The following is a 24809-nucleotide window of genomic DNA, read 5'->3' as shown; positions in this document are numbered from 1 at the left end:
AACTGTGGCACCTGAAGGCAATAGAATATGCTGAGTGCTAGAAAGACATGAGGGACCAAGCCATGAAAAGACACGGAGGAACCTTAAATGCCTATTGCTAAGTGAAAGAAGCCGACAAGAAAAGGCTGCATATTATTTTATGATTCCAATCATATGACCTTCTAGAAAAGACAAGCCTGACCGGGTGGTAGTGCAGTGGATAGAGCATTGGACTGGGATGCGGAAGACCCAGGTTCGAAACCCTGAGGTTGCCAACTTGAGCATGGGCTCATCTGGTTTGAGCAAATGCTCACCAGCTTGAGCCCAAGGTCGCTGGCTCCAGCAAGGGGTTACTCAGTCTGCTGAAGGCCCACGGTCAAGGCACGTATGAGAAAGCAATCCATGAACAATTAAGGTGTTGCAATGCGCAATGAAAAACTAATGATTGATGCTTCTCATCTCTCCGTTCCTGTCTGTCCCTGTCTATCCCTCTCTCTGATTCTCTCTCTGTCTCTGTAAAAAAAAAAAAAAAAAAAAAAAGACAAAACCACAGCCACAGTAAAAGGCTCAGTGGTTGGGTGGGGAGGAGCAATGACCAGTAGAGCACAGAGGATTTTTAGAGCAGTGAAAATAATCTGTGTAATAGCATAGTCATGAGCTGCATAATAATGTTACAGCCAATGATGTACCTCACATACAAAGATGGTTTCATAAGATTATAATAGAGATGAAGTTTCCTATCACCTAGTGATGTCATAGCCATCGTACCTTTGCAACGTAACGCTACTCAGTGTTTGTGGTGATGCTGGTATAAACACTCCGATTGCACTGCGAGTCATATAAAAGTAAAGCACACACAATTATGGCACAGGCTGTGCCAGAAGGTTTGTGTAAGGGACTCGGCAATCAACGCAAATCCGCATGTCTCAGAACGTGACCCCACTGCTGAGCAGCGCATGAACGTGGAATGGTGGATTCGTGTCGTTATAACCCATAGGATGTACAGCACCAACAGTCAACCCCAGTGAAGTTTGCACTCTGGGTGATAATGACCTGTCCATTCAGGTTTATGGACTCTGAGGAATGTAAACATTGTTATGGGATGGAAATTGTGGATGATAACAGTGGAGTAGAGGTTGTTGGGGGGTATGGGAAATTTCCACATTTTTTTTTTGTATTTTTCCGAAGCTGGAAACGGGGAGAAACAGTCAGACAGACTCCCACATGCGAGATCCACCCGACACGCCCACCAGGGGGCGACGCTCTGCCCCTCTGGGGCGTCGTTCTGTTGCGACCAGAGCCACTCTAGTGCCTGGGCAGAGGCCAAGGAGCCATCCCCAGCGCCTGGGCCATCTTTGCTCCAATGGAGCCTTGCTGTGGGAGGGGAAGAGAGAGACAGAGAGGAAGGAGAGGGGGAGGGGTGGAGAAGTAGATGGGCGCTTCTCCTGTGTGCCCTGGCCAGGAATTGAACCCAGGACCCCTTGCACGCCAGGCCGATGCTCTACCACTGAGCCAACTGGCCAGGGCCAATTTCCACATCTTTTACTTAATTTTGCTATGACCTTAACACTGCTTTAAAAAAATAAAGTCCTAAAATAAAAAAAAATTAAAAAAGGACTATGAAGACAAAAAGGGCAGAGACCAGAGGTTGCAACTTCTCATTCCCTTGTCCTTCGTGTCCTCTGGTTCTTCTAATGAAGCCCTTCCACTGTCTGGTCAGAGGCAAGGTGCAAGGTGCGGCTTAAGAAAAAGGACCTTCTCAGAAAGACAAATCCATGTTAATAAAACGAAGGTGCTTTAAATTCTAAGTTGATATATTTATTTAGGTGATTTTTCATTTAACCGTGAAGAGATTGGTATCCTGGAGCTTAAAAAAATACTCCACTGGTGCCAAGGATTCCATCCCCCAAAGAAGAAAAACAACAGAAATCTACTACAGGTCTGATTAGCAAAAATATTCTTTTGGAATTTTCGTCTCCAAATAAAGAGTAAGTACCAGATAATTAAGTTTAGTGGAGAATGGAGAGGGTATGAATGAATCATTAAGTCTGCTACCTTGCTGACGGCAGGTTACTTACAAACACACAACTAAACACGTTCTTTTTTGTTTAGCCAACTTTTGAGGTTTATTTGGATTTACCTTTGAAAATAATTAGTAATGTTATTCTACTAAACTCTGATCAGGGCCTCCCTGAAACTATCACTGTACAAACGGGACAGGCTAATAAGCTTTATGTCTTTTTTCCACCCTGCTGAACATTCTTTTTAATAATAAAAATACTGCATGGTATTTTGAAGTACTAGGTTGGTCCATACAGACCAAATTCAAGTTAAACATCAAAAAGCCAAACAGTATGACCAGGCGATGCCACAGTGGATAGAGCATTGGACTGAAATGTGGAGGACCCAGGTTCAAGATCCAGAGGTCACCATCTTGAGCACGGGCTCATCTGGTTTGAGCAAAGCTCACCAGCTTGGACCCAAGGTCACTCACTAGCTTGAGCAAGGGGGTCACTTGGTTTGCTGAAGGCCCACGGTCAAGGGACATTTCAGAAAGCAGTCAATGAACAACTAAGGTGCCGCAACGAAGAATTGATGCTTCTCGTCTCTCTCCCTTCTGGTCTGTCTGTCCCGATTTGTCCCTCTTTCTGTCTCTGTCACAAAAAAAAAGCCAAACATTTCTTTTTCTTTACAAACAAGGAAAGAAATGAAACTAACTTTCAATGCCTGCTTTCATTTTTCAAATATCCATAAATATACTGATAGAATTAGCTTATGCTCATTTTGTATCCAAGCATTTAACAAAATGTCTCAAGATATTATATTTCACATTCTATTCTGTGGCCTACTCATATTCCAGACTGCATAGAATATAAAAATATTGGAATGGAAGAAAATTAGATGAAGGCATTTGTTTTCCAAATGATTGTGACACATATTAAGTGTTAAAAGTCACAACGGGCCCTGGCCAGTTGGCTCAGTGGTAGAGCATTGGCCTGGCGTGCAGGAGTCCCGGGTTCGATTCCCGGCCAGGGCACACAGGAGAAGTGCCCATCTGCTTCTCCACCCCTCCCCCTCTCCTTCCTATCTGTCTCTCTCTTCCCCTCCCACAGCCAAGGCTCCACTGGAGCAAAGTTGGCCCAGGTGCTGAGGATGGCTCTGTGGCCTCTGCCTCAGGCACTAGAATGGCTCTGATTGTAGCAGAGCGACGCCCCAAGATGGGCAGAGCATCGCCCCCTGGTAGGCATGCCGGGTGGATCCCGGTCGGGCACATGCGGGAGTCTATCTAACTGCCTCCCCGTTTCCAGCTTTGGGAAAAAAAAAAAAAGTCACAATGGACTATGAAATTGGGCCTGCTTCAGTTGAACCAATGACAGAACCGAGCACAGAAGCCCGTGGAGGGGTAGGCTGGGGGGGGGGGGAGGGTGGCAGGGAGGGCACTCACGCTGTATGGCTCGAAGCCGGGGGATCACGGTGGGGCTGCTGGGTGGGCTGGAACCACTGCTGTTCAGATTCCTCCGTTTATCCAGGTTCGGAGAGGCCTGCACAGTTATTTTGTGCTGGAAATCTGTTAGATGTGAGAAAAGGAAGTCTTGAGAATCCATGGTTTTAACCTATTTTCACAGCAACACCTGTACCACGTAGCAATACAAGCAAAAATTGCCAGGCGGTAAGAACGAAGCATAGCTTAGGTTCTTTTTCTTATTTATCTGCCATTGAGAGCTTGAGTTAATAATGACTCAGCATCTAATACGTGAGGTCCAGTGAGAAGCACACGCACACACACGGAAAGGTGAAATACTACTAAGTACTTGTAGACTGCACAACTTTTCGGGAACTTAACTTCGTCCAGTCTGACACTGTTAAAAATAAAATGGAAATAGAAGACTCTAGGTCAGGGGTCCCCAAACTTTTTACACAGGGGGCCAGTTCACTGTCCCTCAGACCATTGGAGGGCCAGACTATAAAAAAAACTATGAACAAATCCCTATGCACACTGCACAGATCTTATTTTAAAGTAAAAAAAACAAAACGGAACAAATACAATATTTAAAATAAAGAACAAGTAAATTTAAATCAACCAACTCACCAGTATTTCAATGGGAACTATGCTCCTCTCACTGACCACCAATGAAAGAGGTGCCCCTTCCGGAAGTGCGGTGGGGGCCGGATAAATGGCCTCAGGGGGTCGCATGTGGCCTGCGGGCTGTAGTTTGGGGACCCCTGCTCTAGGTTAATGGATTCCTGGTTCTGTCAGTAACAAACTATGGATCTCAAATCAGCAAGAAACCACCCTGAGCCTGTCTCCTGAGCTGCCCCAGGGCAACAACCATTCTCAGGGTTGTCGTAGTGGTTAAAACAGAAAATGTAGGTTATGATGCGATGAAGAACACATTACCCCAAAACATACATTTTTTTAAGACTTTATTTATTCATTTTAGTGAGAGAGAAGAGCGAGAGAGAAGAGGGGAGGAGCAGGAAGCATCAACTTCCATGCATGCCCTGACCAGGCAAGCCCAGGGTTTTGAACCAGCAACTTCAGTGTTCCAGGTTGGTGCTTTATCCACTGTGCCACCACAGGTCAGGCACAAAATATACTCCTAAACCTATTATATTTCAACACGACTGCCTCTCTGCAATACACCCAGCCTAAACATACTCAGGTCTCACTGTTTCTTTGGGTTTTCATTTCCTTATGAAGGCTCTTGGGTTATGTCAAACTTATACTGAATTGATTTTTCTGCTTTCCCCTATCGGTGTCTTTGTTAATTTAATTTTTAGACCCAGAGAGAGACCCTAAGAGGGCCAAGAAAAATGTTTTCCTTTCCTACAGTTAAAAGCATTTTTGAGGTTATGGCTCTCTGCAAATGGTAGTTACTATCACCTGACTGAAAGAAAAAGTGGACGTCATGACAGAGACATGCAAGGAACTATTAGACTATATGAAAGAAAAAGTAACATTACCAGAGGGAAGAGGAGGCTGCTGGAGAAAACGGAGCAAACTGTCAAAAACAACAACAGCAAAATACCAAACAAAACCAAACAAAAACTCTGAAAACTCAGACACAGGGTGTTCTTTTGATGTCTTAACTTTTGATTGATTTTTCTATCGACGGATATTTTTGCAACTCACTAGGGAAAAAGTTTAACCTGTAGATTTTGTCTGGTGATGATGCAAATAATTTCTGTCTGGCGAAAAAGACAATCCCAAAGGTTAGGGTTTATTGCTATAGTCTTAAACCAGGTTTGTATTTAACCTAGCAATCTGATCCTAACATTCTTTTATTAAATGGCCCATAAATACCTAGCTACTCTAACTCTATTTAAACCAATTTTAACTGATCCCTCATTAATTAGTGAGTTGAATACAATCTTTGACACACATTCATTTCTCATTTTCAAGAAAACTATAGTTTAACTTTTTAAATTTAATTTATTTATTTCAATGAGAGAGAAGGGGCGCGAGAGAGAAAGAAAGAGACAAGAACACCAAGCTGTTCCTGTGTGTGCCCTGACTGGGGATCAAACTGGCAACTTCTGAGCTTCGGGACGATGTTCTAACCAGCCTGCCTATCCGGCCAGAGCTATAGTTTATCTTTTGAAAATTGTACTTTAAAGAACCACTTAGTACTTGAAATAAGAAATTAGAATTTGGTGGGCCAGATAGCTATCTAGTTATTCATGCTAGAAATCCAAAAAGTTTTCTTGATATTGTCTTCTCCATGACTTGCCATATCAAATCAAACACAGAGTACCTTGTAAACTCTGTGATATATGTTCTTGTCAAAGTTTTGGTTGAGAAATTGATATTCTAGATTCTAGAATTAGCAACTCTACATTTAAACCCCAGTTTACCACTTAACTAACTGTATGAATTTTGGGAAAGCAACTTAACTTCTTCATGTCTCAGAATGTTCATTTACAAGAGTGGAAAAAATCATTATTCCTATTTTATAAGAAAGCTATAAAAAACTAAAAACAAAGAGTATAGGAAATACTTAGCACAGGGTTCAGGACCTAATAAATGCTCACTACATGTCTCATTCTTTTTGTTCTGTCCATCTCCACCATCATTTCAGGCTGAGGATGCTACAGTTCCTCCATCCATCTTCCTGCATCTACATTTGGGCTCTCTGGTCTACCTCACAGCAGCCAGATGCATGTTTAAAAATATGTGCCTGACCTGACCAGGCAGTAGTGCAGTGGACAGGGCGTCGGACTGGGATGCAGAGGACCCAGGTTCGAGACCCCAAAGTCGCCAGCTTGAGCGCAGGCTCAACTGGTTTGAGCAAAGCTTACCAGCTTGGACCCAAGGTCGCTGGCTCGAGCAAGGGATTACTCAGTCTGCTGTAGCCCTACGGTCAAGGCACATTTGAGAAAGCAATCAATGAACAACTAAGGTGTTGCAATGAAAAACTGATGATTGATGCTTCTCATCTCTCTCTGTTCCTGTCTGTCTGTCCCTATCTATCCCTCTCTCTGACTCTCTCTCTGTCAATAAATAAATAAATAAATAAAACTATGTGCCTGGCCCTGGCTGGTCGGCTCAGTGGTAGCAAGTTAGCTCGTCAGTCCAGCGTGTGGAAATCCCGGGTTCGATTCCCGGTCAGGGCACACAGGAGAGGTGCCCATCTGCTTCTCCACCCTTCCCCCTCTCTTTCCTCTCTATCTCTCTCTTCCCCTCTCACAGCTGAGGCTCCATTGGAGCAAAGTTGGCCTGGGCACTGAGGATGGCACCATAGCCTCTGCCTCAGGCGCTAGAATGGCTCCGGCAGCAACAGAGCAACACCCCACATGGGCAGAGCATCGCCCCCTGGTGGGCATGCTGGGTGGATCCTGGTCGGGCGCATGCGGGAGTCTGTCTGACTGCCTCCCCACTTCTAACTTCGGAAAAAATACAAAACCCCCCAAAAAACGTGCCTAATCATGTCACTCCCCTGCTTAAAGTCCTTCAAAATCTCCACATGATTCTTAGGTTACAGTTGTAGAGGATAAGCCCCTGCAAATCTGAGTCTGCTCCAGCCTCATCTGGCCATATTTTCCCATCACTCACCCTGGTTTAAGCCAGGGGTAGCGCACTTTTACTGTACAGTGCCACATGGTAGATATTTTAGGCTTTGTGAGCCATGTGCTTTCTGTTACAAGAACTCAGATCTGCAGATGTGATGAGAAAGCAGTCATCACAACACATATATAAGTGCATTCCCATACACCCTCAGTTATGGACACTGTAATTTAAATTTCATATAATGGTCATGTGTCATGAAATATTCTTCCTATTCTTTTCAAGTATTTAAAAGTGTATAAACCTTGCCTGACCAGTGGTGGTACAGTGGATAGAGCATTGACCTGGGATGCTGAGGTGCGAGGTTCAAACTCGTGAGGTCACTGGCTTGAGTGCGGGATCACCAGCTTAAGTGCAGACTCACCAGCTTTAGCGCGGGGTCGCTGGCTTGAGCGTGGGATCATAGACATGACCCCATGATCGCTGTCTTGAGCACAAAGGTCACTAGCTTGAAGCCCAGGGTCACTGGCTTGAGCAAGGTATCGCTGGATCAGCTGCAGCCCCTTAATGAAGGCACGTAGGAGGAGCAATCAATGAACAATTAAAGTGCTGCAACTACGAGTTGATGCTTCTCATCTCTATCCCTTTCTGTTTGTCTGTCTGTCTGTCTGTCTCTCACTAAAAAGGAAAAAAAGTTTCTAAACTATACTTAGCTTATGGGTTGCACAAAACTTGTGGGATGTCATTTGCTGGCCCCTGGTCCAACCACACTGGTCTTTTCTCAACTCTGGAAGGAACCAAGCATTCTTGCTTCAAGTCTCATCTTAAATGTTACTTCTTTTGGAGGCCTTCTAAGATCTCCTTAGACCAGGTCACATCTTTCTGCTAATCACTCTCATGTGACTTTTCCCTCACAGTGGTTAATAATTATGGCAAGAAAATAACTATCCGTTTAATTATTAGCTTAACAGTCTTCGCTCCCCCAATACCACGTCAACTCCACGAGGGCAGAGGCCAGTCCTGTCTCCAGCACTGCTGGGTCCCACCCCAGCCCAAACTGGCACAGTGCCTCACATATAAGGTGCTCAGTAAGTATCTGCTGAATGGACATTTCCTCTGTTTAAGATGATAAGCGACATGAGGGCAGAGATCATGTTTATCTTCCTGTAACCCCTAGTACTTGGTTCACGGCAGATCCTCAGGTGTCCACTGAGTAAGAAAAGTGTGCAAGGTTTTTTGTTTTTGTTTTTAATTAAAAAAAATTTTTTTTTAATTCATTTTAGAGAGGAGAGAGAACAGGAGAGCGAGAGACAGAGAGGGAGAGAGAGAGGAGAGACAGGGGGGAGGAGCTGGAAGCATCAACTCCCATATGTGCCTCGACCAGGCGGCGACCTCAGCATTTCCAGGTCGACGCTTTATCCACTGCGCCACCACAGGTCAGGCGAAAAGTGTGCAAGGTTTTGCAGTAGGTTCAAACTGGTGCTTACAGTGAACTGTTGAGAAGTATGTGGCAGGGTGGAGGGTGGTCCAGAAGACAATCAAATAGAAATGAGGCACCGGATAGAGGCTTCTTCTATCTACCAAGTAAGAAATTATGAACGAACGACTTGACCAGGCAGAGTGGTTTAAGGGGGAAGCGAGGACGCAGGTACTCAGGATATGATGATGTACTGGACCGTGGTCTGGGAGGTGGTAAAAGAAAGAGATATTCTTACCCAGAGATATAAACAGCTTGTGTCAGACAAGTGCTTTATAAAAGTAGCACCATGATGTATGTGCACAGCGGAAGCAAATTATCCATCCGTTTTAATAGCAAGAGGAGCCTCTAGCCCAGAGCAGAAGGCAGGCTCAGAGCCAGACCTCAGAACCAGGCCACAACACTTGGAACAAATCATGGGGAACAAATGATGAGAAAAGAGAAACTAATCCCCTCTCTCCAAGCTTCCCAAGTGAATCAATGACTATTAATGACAAGAATATAATTACAACACAGACAGGAACAAGTTATATTGCCAAGAACTGGAGAAGAAAACACACTGGGTGCTCCTCTGAATTTTTCTATCATCTATACTTGAAAGGAGAAGTCTCATTACAAATAAATTAGACTATTTAAAATTATCTCTGACATACAAGAAAGTCTAGGCATCAGACGAGAACCTGAAAAAGTACATTTCTTTTTCCCAGAGAGCTCAAAGGCAAAATGAATAAGGACCCAAACAGTCAGTAATGTACAATGTGTACCCGACTACCCCGCACCAGCAATCTGCTGATCACTCAAGGACTTCGGCAATGACTTCAAATACCCCATGAACTATGCCGCTGTGATGTTGCTTATATCAAATTTCCATGCCATTGATAACATCTTAGGAAAACACTAGAATCCATAGAACACTCCAATATACAATACACACACAGAGAAACAGAGAGGCAGGTCAGCGCAGACAGGTAGGTTTTTAATACACGTTCTGTAGAGTGCAGCCAGACTTGTTCTGTCATCACTCTTCCCTGGTATTAGAAAAAGTCACAAAATACAGGATACATTTGGTTTTTCTTTAAATCTAGTAAAAAACAATATGAACTTAAGAACTTAATTTTATAAATATATGTCTGCTATTTCTTTTATTAAGTGAGAGGTGAGGAGCCAGAGACAGACTGCCACTTATGCCCTGACTGGGATTCCCCTGGCAAGGCCCCTACTGGGGACACTCTGCCCATCTGGGGTTGCTGCTCTATTGCTCAGCAACTGAACTATTTTAGCACCTGAGGTGAGGCCAAGGAGCCATCCTCAGTGCCTGGGGTCAACTTTCTCAAACTGTTTTATCCATGGCTGCTGAAGGGGAAGAAAGAGAGAGGAGAGAAAGAGAAGAAGGAGGGGTGGAGAAGCAGATTGTCTCCTGTGAGCCCTGACCAGGAATCGAACCGGGGACATCCACATACTGATGCTCTACCACTGAGCCAAACAGCCATGGCTGATTGTGTTTTCTATTCTGTTTAGTTTCTCCTAACACATGGAATCACTTTATGTTATTGTCAAAATTATTTAAAAATATTTTTAAAAGCTTCCCTAGATTTTCTGGTTCATTTTTATACCTAAAGGATTTTAAACCCTCAGATGAAAGTAATTAAAGAACTTTATATGTTTTGATGAAGGTGCTAACAGCACCTTCTGTGTTACAAATAAGCTCAGTTACCAGGTGACACTGTTGATCCTATGGAAACAATGACTCTAATGATGAGATCGCAATAGTGATGCTCTCGATGCCACACAATGCATGTTCCATGCAACCAGCTACAAAGGAATTCTGCTTTGGTTTCTAAAGAAGTCAAGTTACCCACACAAAGAAAGCCCTCCAAGTTAAACACAGCATGAAGCGTACCACCATGCATAGCCAATGCTGTTGCGCACATGGAAACACATTAGTTCATTACATAGTGGCAATGAATTGAAGGAAGCAACTGAAGATACTCAATGTCTGCGAGTATCATCCCCCATCTCTTACTGGTTCTATGACACTGTGAAGCAGATGACTGGCTTACACATAAAAGCCTGAGGAAACACAAAGACAAAGTCATACCTGAAGGTAAGCTGATCCGATGTCCATCTTTGAGCTTTAAGCGACTTCTCTTGAACTTGCCCTTCCTCTTCTTGACGTTGGGCTTCTCCTGGTTTAGCTGGAAGATCAGGATGTTAAGCTCACGCTCCAGCACGTCAATCTCACGCTCCGCGAGCTGCTGCTCCCGCCGCTTCAGCAGCTCTTCTTGTGACTTCTGCTGCAGGGCGGCACGGCTCAACTCCTCCTCGCGCGACCGCAGCTCCTGGGACAGAGTGACACCAGCATCACCCCCCAGCAGACACCTGCTCTTTTCAGCCTAAACACCTGGTCAGTGCAGGCTATACAGGGCAGGGCTGTCTGCAGCCAGGTACCAAGGCTAAGACCTGTTCAGCAGTCACCAACTCGAACCAAAACCAAACCCTGCCCTGGCCAGTTGGCTCAGTGGTAGAGTGTCATCCCTGCATGTGGATGTCCTGGATTTGATTCCCGGTCAGGGCATACAGAAGAAGCGACCATCTGCTTCTCTAGCCCACCCCTTTCTCTTTCTTCACCTCCCACAGCCATGGTTCAATTGGTTGGAACGCACTTGCCCCAGGTGTTAAAGATGGCTCTGTGGAGCCTCTATCTCAGGTGCTAAAAATCGCTCAGCCCCAGATGGTGGATCCTACTTGGGGCACATGTGGGAGTATGTCTATCTTCCTCTCACTTGGAAAAGAAAAAATAAAATAAAGCCTGTTTACAGGCCCATGCTTGCTCTTTTCATTTTATGATCCTAAAAGAGGCGCTGCAATTTTTTAAAACTTGATTTTAACTTTTCTCTTTATCTCTTGCCTTTATAATCACCTGACACATAAAATTTACATTAACACATAGCAACAAAGTGCAGATATGCGTAACCTATTTTAAAATAAATCCACAGTTAGAGCTTGGATCATTAAAGGACAGTATTCTAGCTACAAGAGACTGCAGTTCAGGTTTCTTTCCTGAGGGACTTCTGAGAGTACTGAAGGATCTGCTTAGAGATGAAAACACCTTGGCAGAGAGATTATGGGAAAGAACAAAGCTAATGTGTCAGGAGTAGCTGAAGGTCCCTCAGACATGAAAATGAGACATCTCTAAAATTCTAAGCCAATGAAAACTATACCCAATTAAAAAGAACTTCTCAGGATGCCATGGATGAGTAAAAGTATTCACCTACTGATGCCAAGAATTAGCTACCCTAAGTCCCTCTGTCACGATGCTTTTTGATTCAAGTCTAACTTCCTCTTGGTGGTTTTAAATTATCGGACTTCTGAGAAACAAAGTCTCTGAAGTGAGGAACGTATGAACTTGTATTCCTATGAAAAAATTTTTTTTCAGTAGTGAAACTGAGAACTCTACAAAGGTTTTTAATCATAGCCTGTTCTTATTTCGTTTCTGTAGTGTTCTGTACTTCCCCGGAGCCATGTCCTGTCAGTGCTGGAGCACTTCCTTTCTAGTGCCCCTGCTCCACAGTTGAACCCTCACAGAAATCAAGGCATCTGCAGACTTGTACTGACACTGCTCTGGACGACCAGCTTAGGATCACCTGGTGCGAAACACTGTGAGCAACTCCGCGCCGCAGGTGGAAGCTGCACTGTGAGCTACACGGTCCATGCAAACATGTCACACTTTATAAAATCATATGCCCCCCCCAAAAAAAAGCAGGATGTACAAAGAAACTATAAATGTGGCTCATGGAAGAACTAAATAAACTGCCACTCAAGTCCACCAAGCCCTTGGCCGTTTACAGATGGACTCAAAGAATCAGTGGATGCTGTTGCAGAGTTTCCACAGAGGAAACACACACTGCAGTCCATCCTTCCCACCAATATACAATACTAGGAAGAGACGGAGGAGCTCTGAAAACAAAAGAAAAAATTATTTACCGAGTTTTAAGTGAATTCCGAAGTTATAGTAATTCTACCAAAGTGGACTGAAGCATTCTTCAAATTAATTTTTCTAAACAAACTTCATAACCAAAATTACAGGAGGAATGATTTACTTAAGACCAGTTGATATTCATTTCCAAAGCAGGTTGGTATTTCTTTACCACACAGTGCCTGAGGTAAGTTACCATGTACCATTTGCAAAGGAAAGAAGAAGAAGAAGAAGAGAGAAGAAAGAAGAAAGAAGAAAGAAGAAGAAGAAAATATTACATGTATTTTTAAAATAATGGAATCCATTATTTAACTGGTGGCTTTCTCTGACCAGTTTGTCCAAACTGGAGATTATACTGTAGTGTATTTGGGGACAGAAGATCATTTCCAGTCACTTCCAATTTCTAACTCTTTACTGTCTGCCCTTTTGTTAAGATATTACTTTTCAGTGGTGTTGATATCAATCCAATTAGCTATTGTGAAATAAAATGGCATGAGGAAGAGATAAGGATAGCAAATCCAATCAGGCTTTTTGTGTGTTACTGCTACTGTAACTGAAAAAGAAGCCATTTTTAATCCTGGGTTCCAAGCTAAAATGTGAATCCCCCTTGCACCAACTTGATGGAAAAAACAACAACAACAACAACAAAAATCACTTGCCTAAGACTTCATAAGACATAAAAAGTAAGATCAGAGAAAAAGCAGCCAAAGTACTCTTTCCTTCTTGAATGAATTTTAAAACATTCAGACGTAAAAGAAAAAAAAGTACGGGTTATTAAAATCCCTTTAAATACTTTGAAATTATGGAGCACACAAAGTGTTTTTTGGGTTGCTGAAATTACTAAGTCATAATATTTGTTTAATTGCTTGGCACAGGCCATTCTACTGGCAAATCCAGACTCCCGGCAGAGATGTTAATCATTAATGGAACATGCCTTCATATAGTGGTGCAAAGACACTTTGTGCACTGCACAAAGGCCGACACAGAGATAAGAAGCCAGGAATTTAGGGAGGAACCATTATCTATGGAGGCTACAGTTTACTGAATAACAGAGCGCTGCCAAGTTCCTGACCATTAATTCTAAGTCTGACACCTCCTATGAGCAGCCAGTGAAGAAAAAGGGGAGGTAGAGCAGCACACTCTGCCCCACTCCAGCAAGAAAGATAGTTTGAAACCTCTGGGCAACAAAAACAAGAGTATATAGGCTTTAACTGTAAATTGAAGGCTCACAGGATACCATAAATGATATATTTAAAGGAGCACCGAACAAATCATGTAAGGAAGAGCAAAAATACAACTATGGGACAGCTCAAAAGTGAATTCAAAGGCTAACAAAAAAACTATTATAAAACCTTAAAACGGGCCTGACCTGTGGTGGCGCAGTGGCTAAAGCATCGACCTGGAAATGCTGAGGTTGCCGGTTCGAAACCCTGGGCTTGCCTGGTCAAGGCACATATGGGAGTTGATGCTTCCAGCTCCTCCCCCCTGTCTCTCTCTCCTCTCTCTCTCTCTCTTTCTCTCTCTCTCCTCTCTAAAATGAATAAATAAAATTAAAAACAAACAAAAAAACCTTAAAACGGAGAAACAGCAAAATTCACCTGTGAGACCTGAGTTTTGATTTTTACACCACACAGAATAAGAATTAACTCACTAGATATATATTTCTATTGATAGAATTATCATAGATTAAACAGAATAGTTTAAAATAACAATTAATTGTTAACCTTATTTCCAAATTTTAATTCTGTGATTTAGTTCATTTATCTTTAAAGTTCTCTATCAATCCCCAAACTCTTTGTTATTTTTGCTATTAAACATCTAATTTTAGAATTCCTGAGAACAATTTGGGAAAGTGTAAAAAAAAGAATAATAACATTAAAAAAAAAAAACAACACCCAACCCATAAGAAAGAATCCTTTCTGTATCATGTTAAGTCAACAAATTGCATTAAAGTTTCCAAGGAACATATTAATAATATCACTGATAATAGTCCTTCAAAGAACTGCAGGATTTCAGAAGGAATCAGTGAGTCACTTTATAGCATTACCTGAGGGCTAAATGCCTGGGCCTGGGAAGGGGTGGCTGTGAGCACCTCCCCCACATCCCTTTTTTTTTTTTTGTATTTTTCTGAAGCTGGAAATGGGGAGAGACAGTCAGACAGACTCCCGCATGCGCCCGACCGGGATCCACCCAGCACACCCACCAGGGGCGACACTCTGCCCACCAGGGGGCGATGCTCTGCCCCTCCAGGGCGTCGCTCTGCCGCGACCAGAGCCACTCTAGCGCCTGGGGCAGAGGCCAAGGAGCCATCCCCAGCGCCCGGGCCATCTTTGCTCCAATGGAGCCTTGGCTGCGGGAGGGGAAGAGAGAGACAGAGAGGAAGGAGGGGTGGGGGTGGAGAAGCAAATGGGTGCTTCTCCTATGTGCCCTGGCCGGGAATCGAACCCGGGTCCCCCGCACGCCAGGCCGACGCTCTACCACTGAGCCAACCGGCCAGGGCCCCCCACATCCCTTAAAAGCCACCACGCTCTTTGTTCTAAGGCAGGGGTCCCCAAACTACGGCCCGTGGGCCGCATGCGGCCCCCTGAGGCCATTTATCCGCCCCCGCCGCACTTCCGGAAGGGGCACCTCTTTCATTGGTGGTCAGTGAGAGGAGCATAGTTCCCATTGAAATACTGGTCAGTTTGTTGATTTAAATTTACTTGTTCTTTATTTTAAATATTGTATTTGTTCCCGTTTTGTTTTTTTACTTTAAAATAAGATATGTGCAGTGTGCATAGGGATTTGTTCATAGTTTTTTTTATAGTCTGGCCCTCCAACCGTCTGAGGGACAGTGAACTGGCCCCCTGTGTAAAAAGTTTGGGGACCCCTGTTCTAAGGTGAACACTTAACACTTACTTAGCACTCGCTAAGAAACAGGCACCTTTGCCTGAGAAGTTCCTGGGACATTTAAGGATGAGGTCCTAGGTCAGCAAATGGCAGAGCCTAGAGCCAAGCAGGCTGTCTGGCTCCAGTCTCAGGCCTTAACCATGACACTACACTGGTATTGATTCTCCCATGGCACAAAGACTTCATACTAAAAAAGGGGGAGCAGCTATCATGGTTTTTAGAAGGCAGTACAGATACTTGTGTCGTTCGCGTGATTTGAGCTGAACGGCAGCGAACAGCTGCATGTGCTAGAGCAGTCTTGATTCAGGGACTACATTTTAATCCCTGGAGTCCAAAAGGTCCTATCTTTGATTCTGAAAAATGAAACATAGTTCTTCCCTCACCTACTTCGAAGGCTCTCCTTGTATTGGGGGCAGTCCCACAACCCTTGCCCTTTCTGTGTCCACTCCTATTCTTCGCTCAGATGTCCAGGCCCTTCTCCTGCCCTTTGCCACTGCCCCCGGGAGGCTGACAATCTGACACACAACATGGCTATGATGTGAACAGTCCAACAGGATTAGTACTCTCCTTATTATACGAGCTCTGTGTCTTTATTAGCAATGTCAGGGTCTAATGTTGCATTTTCCTGTTTTGTATTTTTAAACTTAGGATGAGAAAAAAAATGACTTTAGGGAAAAAAGGACTTTGCAGCTTACATATTTCTCTCTAACCTTTGTTTTTAATCATTTTAAACTATGAAATATTTAAAACATACTATAAGTAGAACAGCCAACATACACTCACTATCAATATTTAACAGTTGCTAAGTTTTTACCGTGTGTGTTTCAGGCCTGTTCCCATCCTTTGTACCTTGGTTTCTAGTCTTACACCACGCCCGCCCGCTCCAGGTCTGCTGCTCTGCATTCAGTTTCTATTCTTGCCCTGTCTGTGTCGTTAGACTTTTTGTACATTCAAAGAGTTTTTTATTTTATTTTATTTATTGATTTTTAGAGAGAGGTGAGAGAGTGAGAGATAGGGGTGAGGGGAAGAACGGGAAGCATCAGCTCATAGCAGTTGTTTCCCGCATGTGCCTTGACCGGGCAAGACTGGGGATTTGAACCAGTGACCTCTGTGTTCCATGTTAACGCTTTTATCCACTGCGCCACCACAGGTCAGGCTCGAATAGTTCTATTTTAGGTGATTTTATACATTTACATAAACAGTACATAATATAAATATTCTTCTGCACCTTGCTTTACCACCCAATATTATGTTTGTGATTTATCCATGTTGAAACGTAGCTAAAGTTCATTCATTTAACCACTGTCCAGATTCCCACTGTGAAAATGCACAACAATTTAGGCTCCTATTCCTCTATTCATAGGTACTGGAGCTGCTTCCAGTTTTTCACTCACACCAGCAATACCTAAGTGATTAACATTAATTTTATTGTGCATCTCTGTGGGGGTTCCTTAAGAATATATAACTAGATGTTAAACACTGAATCTATGCCTGGGTCATAGCATAAGATTCATATTAAGATTCACAACATTTATACAATTTTAAATTCCTTTTTTCACTTAAAATGTAGTAGTAATGATAATGATTGCTGATATGGCTCACCTATTAAAATACATATCACGAGCATATTAACAAACTTTACATAAACTTATTAATTAACTTATTTTTAGCAAGAAAGAGAGATATAGAGAAAGAGAGAGAAATGGACAGACAGACAGGAAGGGAGAGAGATGAGAAGCATCAATTCTTCGTTGAGGCACCTTAGTTGTTCATTACTTTCTCATATGTGCCTTGATTGGGGAGCTCCAGCCGAGCCAGACATCCCTTGCCCAAGCCAGCGACCTTTGGGTTCAATCTTGCCACCATGGGATCGTGTCTATAATCCCACACTCAAGCCAGCGACCCCACTCTCAAGCTAGTGAGGATGCGCTCAAGCCAGATGAGCACGCACTCAAACTGGGACCTCTGGGTTTCAAACCTGGGTCCTCTGCATCTCAGGCCAATGCTCTAGCCACTGCACTACATAAATTTAATTTATGTAGCCTGGTCAGGCTACATAAAATTATTTAATGTATTTATTTAATGCCTACCAAGTACTGAGGACTTTGTACTTTGTCCTATCTGTGGATGAAAATGACCAAGAATGGAACAGGAGAGCTCATAAACTTACTATCTAGCTGAAGAGGCAGGCCAGGAACAATTAAACAAGCAGATAATAAGAATAATGGCTTAGTCTAGCCACGGTAAGGGAGGTGCAGGTTTCTATGACATGTGTTTTCCAGGGCAGCAAGGAAAAGGAACTGAAGGGTTGAGGACAAAGGAGCCAGTAATTGTGAGGTGGGGATACAACCTTGGAAGGGGACAGTGCTCTTGACAAGAGGACAAACTGTATACATAAGCCAAAGGTCAAGAGCATAGCAACAGAGGAAACAATGGATGCAGAATGGCCAGGGACAAAGTGAGGCTAACTATGGAAGGATGAGGGAAGTAAATAAAGTATATAAGGAAACAGTTGGCCACTGAAGCAAGGACTCTCAGATTTGCGTTTGGAGGGGACGCGGCAGAGGTGAGGTGATGAGTTAGGGGAGCAGGACTGATGCAGAGCAACCAGGCAGGATGGTGCTGCAGCCATCAGGTGATGTGAGGACGGGTTAGGGCAGCAAGCTGCCATGATGGCCTCTGTCCCAAAGGAGACCATGAGAAACATCTTCAAAGACCTTTGAGACTGGGTACCAAAGAGAGCACTAAACTTGTTAGCACAAAAACCGGAAGCTGAATAAGGGAAAGCAGAGGGTGAGAGAGGAGGAAGTTGGATTCACTATTTGGCTTAAAAGTGTTACCAAAATTGTTTATGAAGTCCCTTTTAAAAACTCGTCAACAAGATCCAAATCCCCAGCCTGGTGACATTCTAGGACACAGACCGAACATCCAGCCTGGTATCCCAGGACTCTAACACTGTTTTCAGAACAGTAGATATTCAATGTATGTTTACTGGAAAAATTTACAATATTGAAACTCAGAACAGTTTCCCCAATAAATGCATGTTTAGATTATTTTTTTTTTAGAAAAGTGTGTATGTGTATGCAGTCTCAAGAAATGCTTATGTACATATATTCAAAACACAATTTTTTATTCCTTCTTTTGCCCCTTCCTTTGCACTTAGTTAGGCTATAGTCCTTTAGGATTGAGGTCGATGTGAAAGTCTGGAGGTGGAGTTCAGAGCCACACTACATAAGTTAATGTCACTTTCACGTGGGCTGATGACTGTCAGCTACACCATCACCCCATGTGCCAATGTCACAAATTGGAATATGCACATAAACTCTTTATTTAGAGAAATATTATTGCCTAAAAAGAATTCTGCTATTTTAGAATCACAAAAGCATGAAGTATAGAAATACCTTCCTGGACAATTGTATGGTTTTATAAAGGTTACTAGAAACTTGCAGTGTTGTACTGTAAGCCCATTTGTTGTACCCACAATAAAGGAATTCAACCTTTTTACATTTCATAGCACCAGAATAAATCTCGATTCATCAAAATGCTCTAATATTACAAAAATATCCTCAGAAATAAGTACTGCCTCCAGAGCACAGAACCATGCCTGAACCTGGGGTTCTTCAGTGACCATTAACAGTCACTTCTCATCATTTAAATGAGACTGTGCTAACTTAAATCATTTCCCAACAAGTCTGCCTTCCGATTAGGTGTGTTTTTACCTCTTGTATTTTGTTTTCTGGGAATGTAAATGCAAATGCAGCTTCAACACATTTAACTTTTAGGCTTATTTTCTTCTTTTTATTAAAATATATGAGCCAATCAGAGCTTAACTTAAAATAAAAGTTCAAAATTATACATTTTCCCAGTTTCTCCAAAAAAACATTGTGTTAGAGATAAAAAGAGGGGAAACCAGCATAAAAGAACCTTTAAAAGATATAACTAAAAACAGGTTGACCTTGTTTAAATTTTGATTTGTACCAACTAACCCTAAGAAGACCCCTTTGAGACAAACTAAGGCATTTGAATATGGAGTATTATATCAGATCAAGAAATTAGTTACTTTTTTGCCTGACCAGGCGGTGGTGCAGTGGATAGAGTATCGGACTGGGATGCGGAGGACCCAGGTTCAAGACCCCGAGGTCGCCAGCTTGAGCGCAGGCTCATCTGGTTTGAGCAAAAGCTCACCAGCTTGGACCCAAGGTCGCTGGCTCAAGCAAGGGGTTACTTGGTCTCCTGTGGCCCCCTGGTCAGGGCACATGTGAGAAAGCAATCAATGAACAACTAAGGTGTCACAATGTGCAACGAAAAACTAATGATTAATGCTTCTCATCTCTCCGTTCCTGCCTGTCTGTCCCTGTCTATCCCTCTCTCTGACTCTCTCTCTGTCTCTGTAAAAAAAAAAAAAAGAAATTAGTTACTTTTTAAGATAATCATGGCAAGAAAGTTATTTTGAAAATTCTTACTAGTTAGAGATGCAAATTTAAGTATTTAAGGGTAAAATGACAAGAGACTAGGATTTAACTTCAAATATTCCAGTTTAAAAATGAAAAGGTGATAATGGGAATAAAGAGATGAACAAAATGTTGATGATTATTGAAGCTGGTTAATGCATATGAAGGCTTTATTAAGTTATTCTCTCCCTCTTTTTTTAACATTTGAAAATTCCTCTAATAAAGTACTTTTTTTATTTTTCAATTACACAGTTTTGTTTTTTTAAGTGAGAGGAGGGAGACAGTGAGACAGATTCCCGTGTATGCCCTGACCTGAATCTACCCATCTGTGGCCATTGCTCAAATCAACTGAGTTATTTCAAGCACCTGAGACTGACACACTCAAATAAACCTAGGTATCCTCAGTGCCTGGGGCCCATGCTTGAACCAATTGAGCCACTGGCTACGGAAGGAAATGAGGGAGAGAAGGGGGAGAGGGAGAGAGAAACAGATAGATGGTTGCTTCTCTCGTGTGCCCTGACTGGGAATTGAACCTGGGACATCCATATGCCAGGTCAGTGCTCAATCCACTGAGCCACTGCCTGGGCCCAATTACACACGTCATATACAGTTTTTTTTGTTTGTTTGTAAGTAAGAATCTATAGATAGTGATGTCTAAAAACATTTTAGAATGTTTTCATTCTAAACATATAGTTCTTGACTACTATTTTCCATAATCCTCATAATGTGAGTATATTAGGCAATTAAATATATACTGCTCACTTTTTCCTTTGTTCTTAGCTCATCAAACATATGCTGAATTTCCAGCTTCCAGTCGTCTTGCATGGAATGAAAAGATTCCTGAGGCATTTCAGTCATAACTGCCCCTTCGATAGCAGTCAGTTGTTCCAGAATTAAGGCAAACGATGGACGAATGTGAGGGTCTGGCTGCCAGCATTCTGAAACAAACCAGAGTCTCATTAATACCGCTTCTCAGCACAGTTCCCATGATCAGGCCATGTTGACAGTATCCGCTAAAGATCCTTAAAATCTACTGACAATGATTTTGAAACTTTTATTTTACAATGTCCATGTCAGTGGCATGCCTAATAATTACTATTAGGTAAGACTCTTGTCGTCTATATTATATGACATTAACATGTGGACATGTGCTTTCTATGCCTTACCATGAACTCTATGGCTCAGGGCCAGATGATTTACTGACACAGAGTTCTACAACTCAACCCAGGAAAACCAAAGCCTCTAAATAATAATCACAAGAGAGGTTCTAAGAAATAGTCTCATAATTAAGTAAGGTAATTTGCTGCTTACAAAAAGATTTAGCTAATTTTTAAGAGGTAAGGATCAAATATGTAAGGTCATGGCAAATCATGCCGGTTAAGTTTGTAAAACTATTTTTGATCATTAGGTAAGATTTAAAATAGCAGATTTGGAGGCAACTCAAAATTGTCTTTGACGTCTGCTAGTGTACTTGGTAAAAACTTTATTAGCATTCAGTTGAATTTTGTACATAAATGAGTCACTAACAAAACTGGGCAGTTTTTAAATTACTTACTTCATCAAAACTTTACCTGATTATCTTAAAGACAAGGTTTCTAACTCTAAAACAGTACTTAAAAGCACTGGAAAATTAGAGCCACAGAAATTTCATTTCTGGTTTTAAAAATACAGATGTTTTAATGAGTGGTTTTCTTTGCCCCTTCTCCCCCTCACACACACACACAAAGCCAGGATGCACACGTACCTTTCATGAGCTTGGCAAAGGGTTCGGGGCAGGTGGACGGAATGGGCAAAGTGAGCTTGTTGACTGCTACCCCGTAAGCCACCGCGAGGCCATCAATGCCACGATAGGGGACTTCTCCCGTGAGCAGCTCCCACAACAGTACTCCATAGCTAGAAAGCAAAGTTGTCCTCAAGTTAAATGGGCACAATGGTGTCTTTTCCCTATGAGAGTTGGTGGGACAAAGGTATCAGTGACTTCCTCCAACTGTTAGTAAGAATCTTCCCTTCCAACAAAGTGACCCTTATCCCAGAGTGAGAGGTTAACGCCTCAAACACACTCACTCCCTGAAATCAGCTGTGTTCATTACAGGAAGGAAAACTTCTTCATGACTGGGAAAGCCCAGGTACAGTGGTAACTGAATTAAGCAGGGTCCAAACCAGGGCACACTTTGAGATACAGGTGGTTGTTCTGACGTCTTTCCTTCCATCTCAGTTTCCCCGCACTTAGATAAAAGCTCGAGGACTCTTAGGACACAAAGGTTCTGAGCCCCATGTGAATTTCACGTTACACACTGCAGGACTGAGGTCAAATCACGCTGACTAAAGATTTTTAAATAGTTCTTCAAAATTGTTTATCTTTCTGTGTCTCACTTCACATTTTAGGAGATATGCTATGAATGTTTCCACCATGCTACTTAATAGTAATAGACCAGGCCCTGGTCAGCTGGCTCAGTGGTAGAGCATCGTCCATCATGTGGATGTTCCAGGTTTGATTCCTGGTTAGGGCACACAGGAGAAGCCTCTCCCTTTTCTCTCTCTCTCTTCACCTCCTGCAGCCATGGCTCAATTGGTTTGGTTGCATCAGCCCTGGACACTGAGGATGGCTCTGTGGATCCTCTGACTCAGGCACTAAAATTAGCTTGATTGCAAGCATGGCCCGAGATGGTCGGAACATTGACCCCTGACATGGGTTGCTGGGTGGACCCTGGTTGGGGCACATGCAGGAGTCTGTCTCTATATCTCCCCTTCTCTCACTTGGAAGATGTAGTAACAGACCAGAGAAATCCAGGTGGGCTCCTCTGTGCCTGCAGGTACCACATGTCTCTACTCTGAATGGAGGACAGCAGAGTGAAATGGGGGAGTCAAGAATGGCTGGAGAGGCCATATTCTGGAAGCATCAGTAGGTGTAATGCAGGTTCACAGCTGCTCCAGATTGTCAAAGGCCAATGCAATTACAAATAATGAGAAAGGACACAGTTATAGGATTTTAAATTCTATTTTTTAAATAAAACTGAAGTATGAAATTTCAGTCCACATCCACGCTACAGACTTTATTTAAGGCAGGCCAGAACAGCTCACAAATAAGTTTGTACATTATATAGATTTAATCTCTTCTACAAGACTGGCCAGTACCTTAGTCTCCCTTTATCTTCTTCAAAACATGAGGTACAATCAAATTATCTTTCATTAATACACACACACAAAAAATCAGTCACTCCAGACCATGCACTTGACTTTAAATTAAAACATAAAAGAATATAAGAAAATCATATTTAATTTCTTTTTTATTTCTATTAATATAACTAGTACAGCCCTACAGGGCTATTTACTTTTTTAATCTTCAAAAACTTCAGTAGATTTAAGTTAAAAAAACAAAAGAAAGCTTGAATTTGTATTATCTTCTGATCTTAAGAGGTACAGGATCCGCCATACCACAAATACAGCAGGAAAAGCCCCCTCTGAGGAAGACCTGGTCTCAGAGAGGGAAACTTCTCTGGACTCCAGGCTTACGTCACCCTGGCTATTATGATACCTGCTCTCTCAGGACTCTCGTTAGTGCCTGTTGGACTCTATACCAAAAATTTCTACCCGCTGTGCCGCAAGAATTTTTAAAACATGCAATACCTATTTAGTCAGGGGCACTGCTCTCTTTTCCCTTAGAGTGTCAAATAAAAAGAAAAAAATGACAACATCCAAAACAATAGCCCTCTGGTATGAATGAGCCAAAATTATACCTACCTTTTTCTGTCAGATGGGCAAAAAGTGTATTTTTTGGTGTGCTGCAGAATTTTAGAAATTACTTTTTGTGCCAAGAGATGAAAAAGATTGAAAATCACTGCTCTAGACTGTATACTGAAAATATTTAGAAAATAATGTAGAAACAAAAGAATGTGCCGAGTCCCAGGGACTTTCCTGTGATGTGCTGCTGGTCTGAGCACAGCTGTGTGGGTCCTGAGCCCTCGAGTCCCAGGGCCTCAGGGACTCTCCTGTGATGTGCTGCTAGTCTGGGCACAGCTGTGTGGGTCCTGAGCCCTTAAGTCTCGGGCTTCCCTGAACAAGAGTGACAGGCACCACTGAATGACAACTGGACCTGGAGGCAGATCTGAGCTTGAGCTTTGAGAATATTACTACTTACTAGCTGTGTCTTCACTCACAGGTTCCTTGAATGACCTTGAATGAACTCATCTATAAAATATAATAATATCTGCTTGGCAAGCTCAAAGCACTCTTTTATAATTTCATTTTTAATTTTTTTACTTTTTGCAAGTTAGGTACTACACTTCTATTTCAATTAGAGTTGACATACAATATTATATTAACTTCAGGTGTAGAATGTGGTGATTATGTGGACATTCATATAACTTATAAAGTGATCACCCCAATCAGGCTAGTACCCATCTGACACCATACACTGTTATCACAATATTATTGACTATATTCACTGTGCTGCACCTTACATCCTCATGATTGTTTTTGTAACTGGCAATTTGTATTTTTTTTTCTTTTTTCAGCAAGCGAGTGAGAGAGAGGCAGACAAACAGGAAGAGATATGAGAAGCATCAATTCTTTGTTGTGGTATCTTACTTGTTCACTGATCGCTTTCTCATATGTGCCTTGACCGGGTGGCTCCAGCAGAGTGAGTGACCCCTTGTTCAAGCCAGTGACCTTGGGCTTCAAGCCAGCAATCTTTGGGCTCAAGCCAGAAATCATGAGGTCATGTCTATGATCCCCGTGCTCAAGCCAGAGACCCCATGCTCAAGCTGGTAAGCCCGTGCATTAGCCAGCTGAGCCCGCACTCAAGCCAGCAACCTCAGGGTTTCGAACCTGGGTCCTCAGCATCCCAGGCTGATGCTCTATTCACTGCACCACCACCTTACAGGTTGTGGTTGCAATTTGTACTCCTTAATCTTTTCATCTTTTTCACTCATTCCCCCTAAACCCCTCCAATTTGGGCAACCATCAGTTTGTTCTCTGATCTATGAGTTTGTTTCGGTTTTGTTTGTTCATTTATTTTTTAAAAAGAATTTA

The 24809-nt window shown here is 42.6% G+C and overlaps 1 protein-coding gene across 2 annotated transcripts in view; it reads right to left on the bottom strand.

Moving 5' to 3' along the window:
- Positions 1-24809, bottom strand: part of MAP3K21 (mitogen-activated protein kinase kinase kinase 21) — a 66562-nt gene that overhangs the window by 11852 nt on the left and 29901 nt on the right. For both annotated transcript variants that reach the window (XM_066236267.1, XM_066236260.1), the window contains exons 3-6: positions 21523-21671; positions 20541-20716; positions 10561-10801; positions 3425-3547 (exon numbers count right to left, since the gene is read on the bottom strand). In XM_066236267.1, the coding sequence (XP_066092364.1) occupies positions 3425-3547; positions 10561-10801; positions 20541-20716; positions 21523-21671 (689 nt within the window). The remainder of the gene's footprint in view (positions 1-3424; positions 3548-10560; positions 10802-20540; positions 20717-21522; positions 21672-24809) is intronic.

The sequence above is a fragment of the Saccopteryx bilineata genome, chromosome 1, assembly GCF_036850765.1.
Source record: "Saccopteryx bilineata isolate mSacBil1 chromosome 1, mSacBil1_pri_phased_curated, whole genome shotgun sequence".
Classification (NCBI taxonomy): domain Eukaryota; kingdom Metazoa; phylum Chordata; class Mammalia; order Chiroptera; family Emballonuridae; genus Saccopteryx; species Saccopteryx bilineata.
The sequence above is the reverse complement of the archived record's forward strand: the minus strand, read 5'-3'. Positions and strand labels throughout refer to the sequence as shown.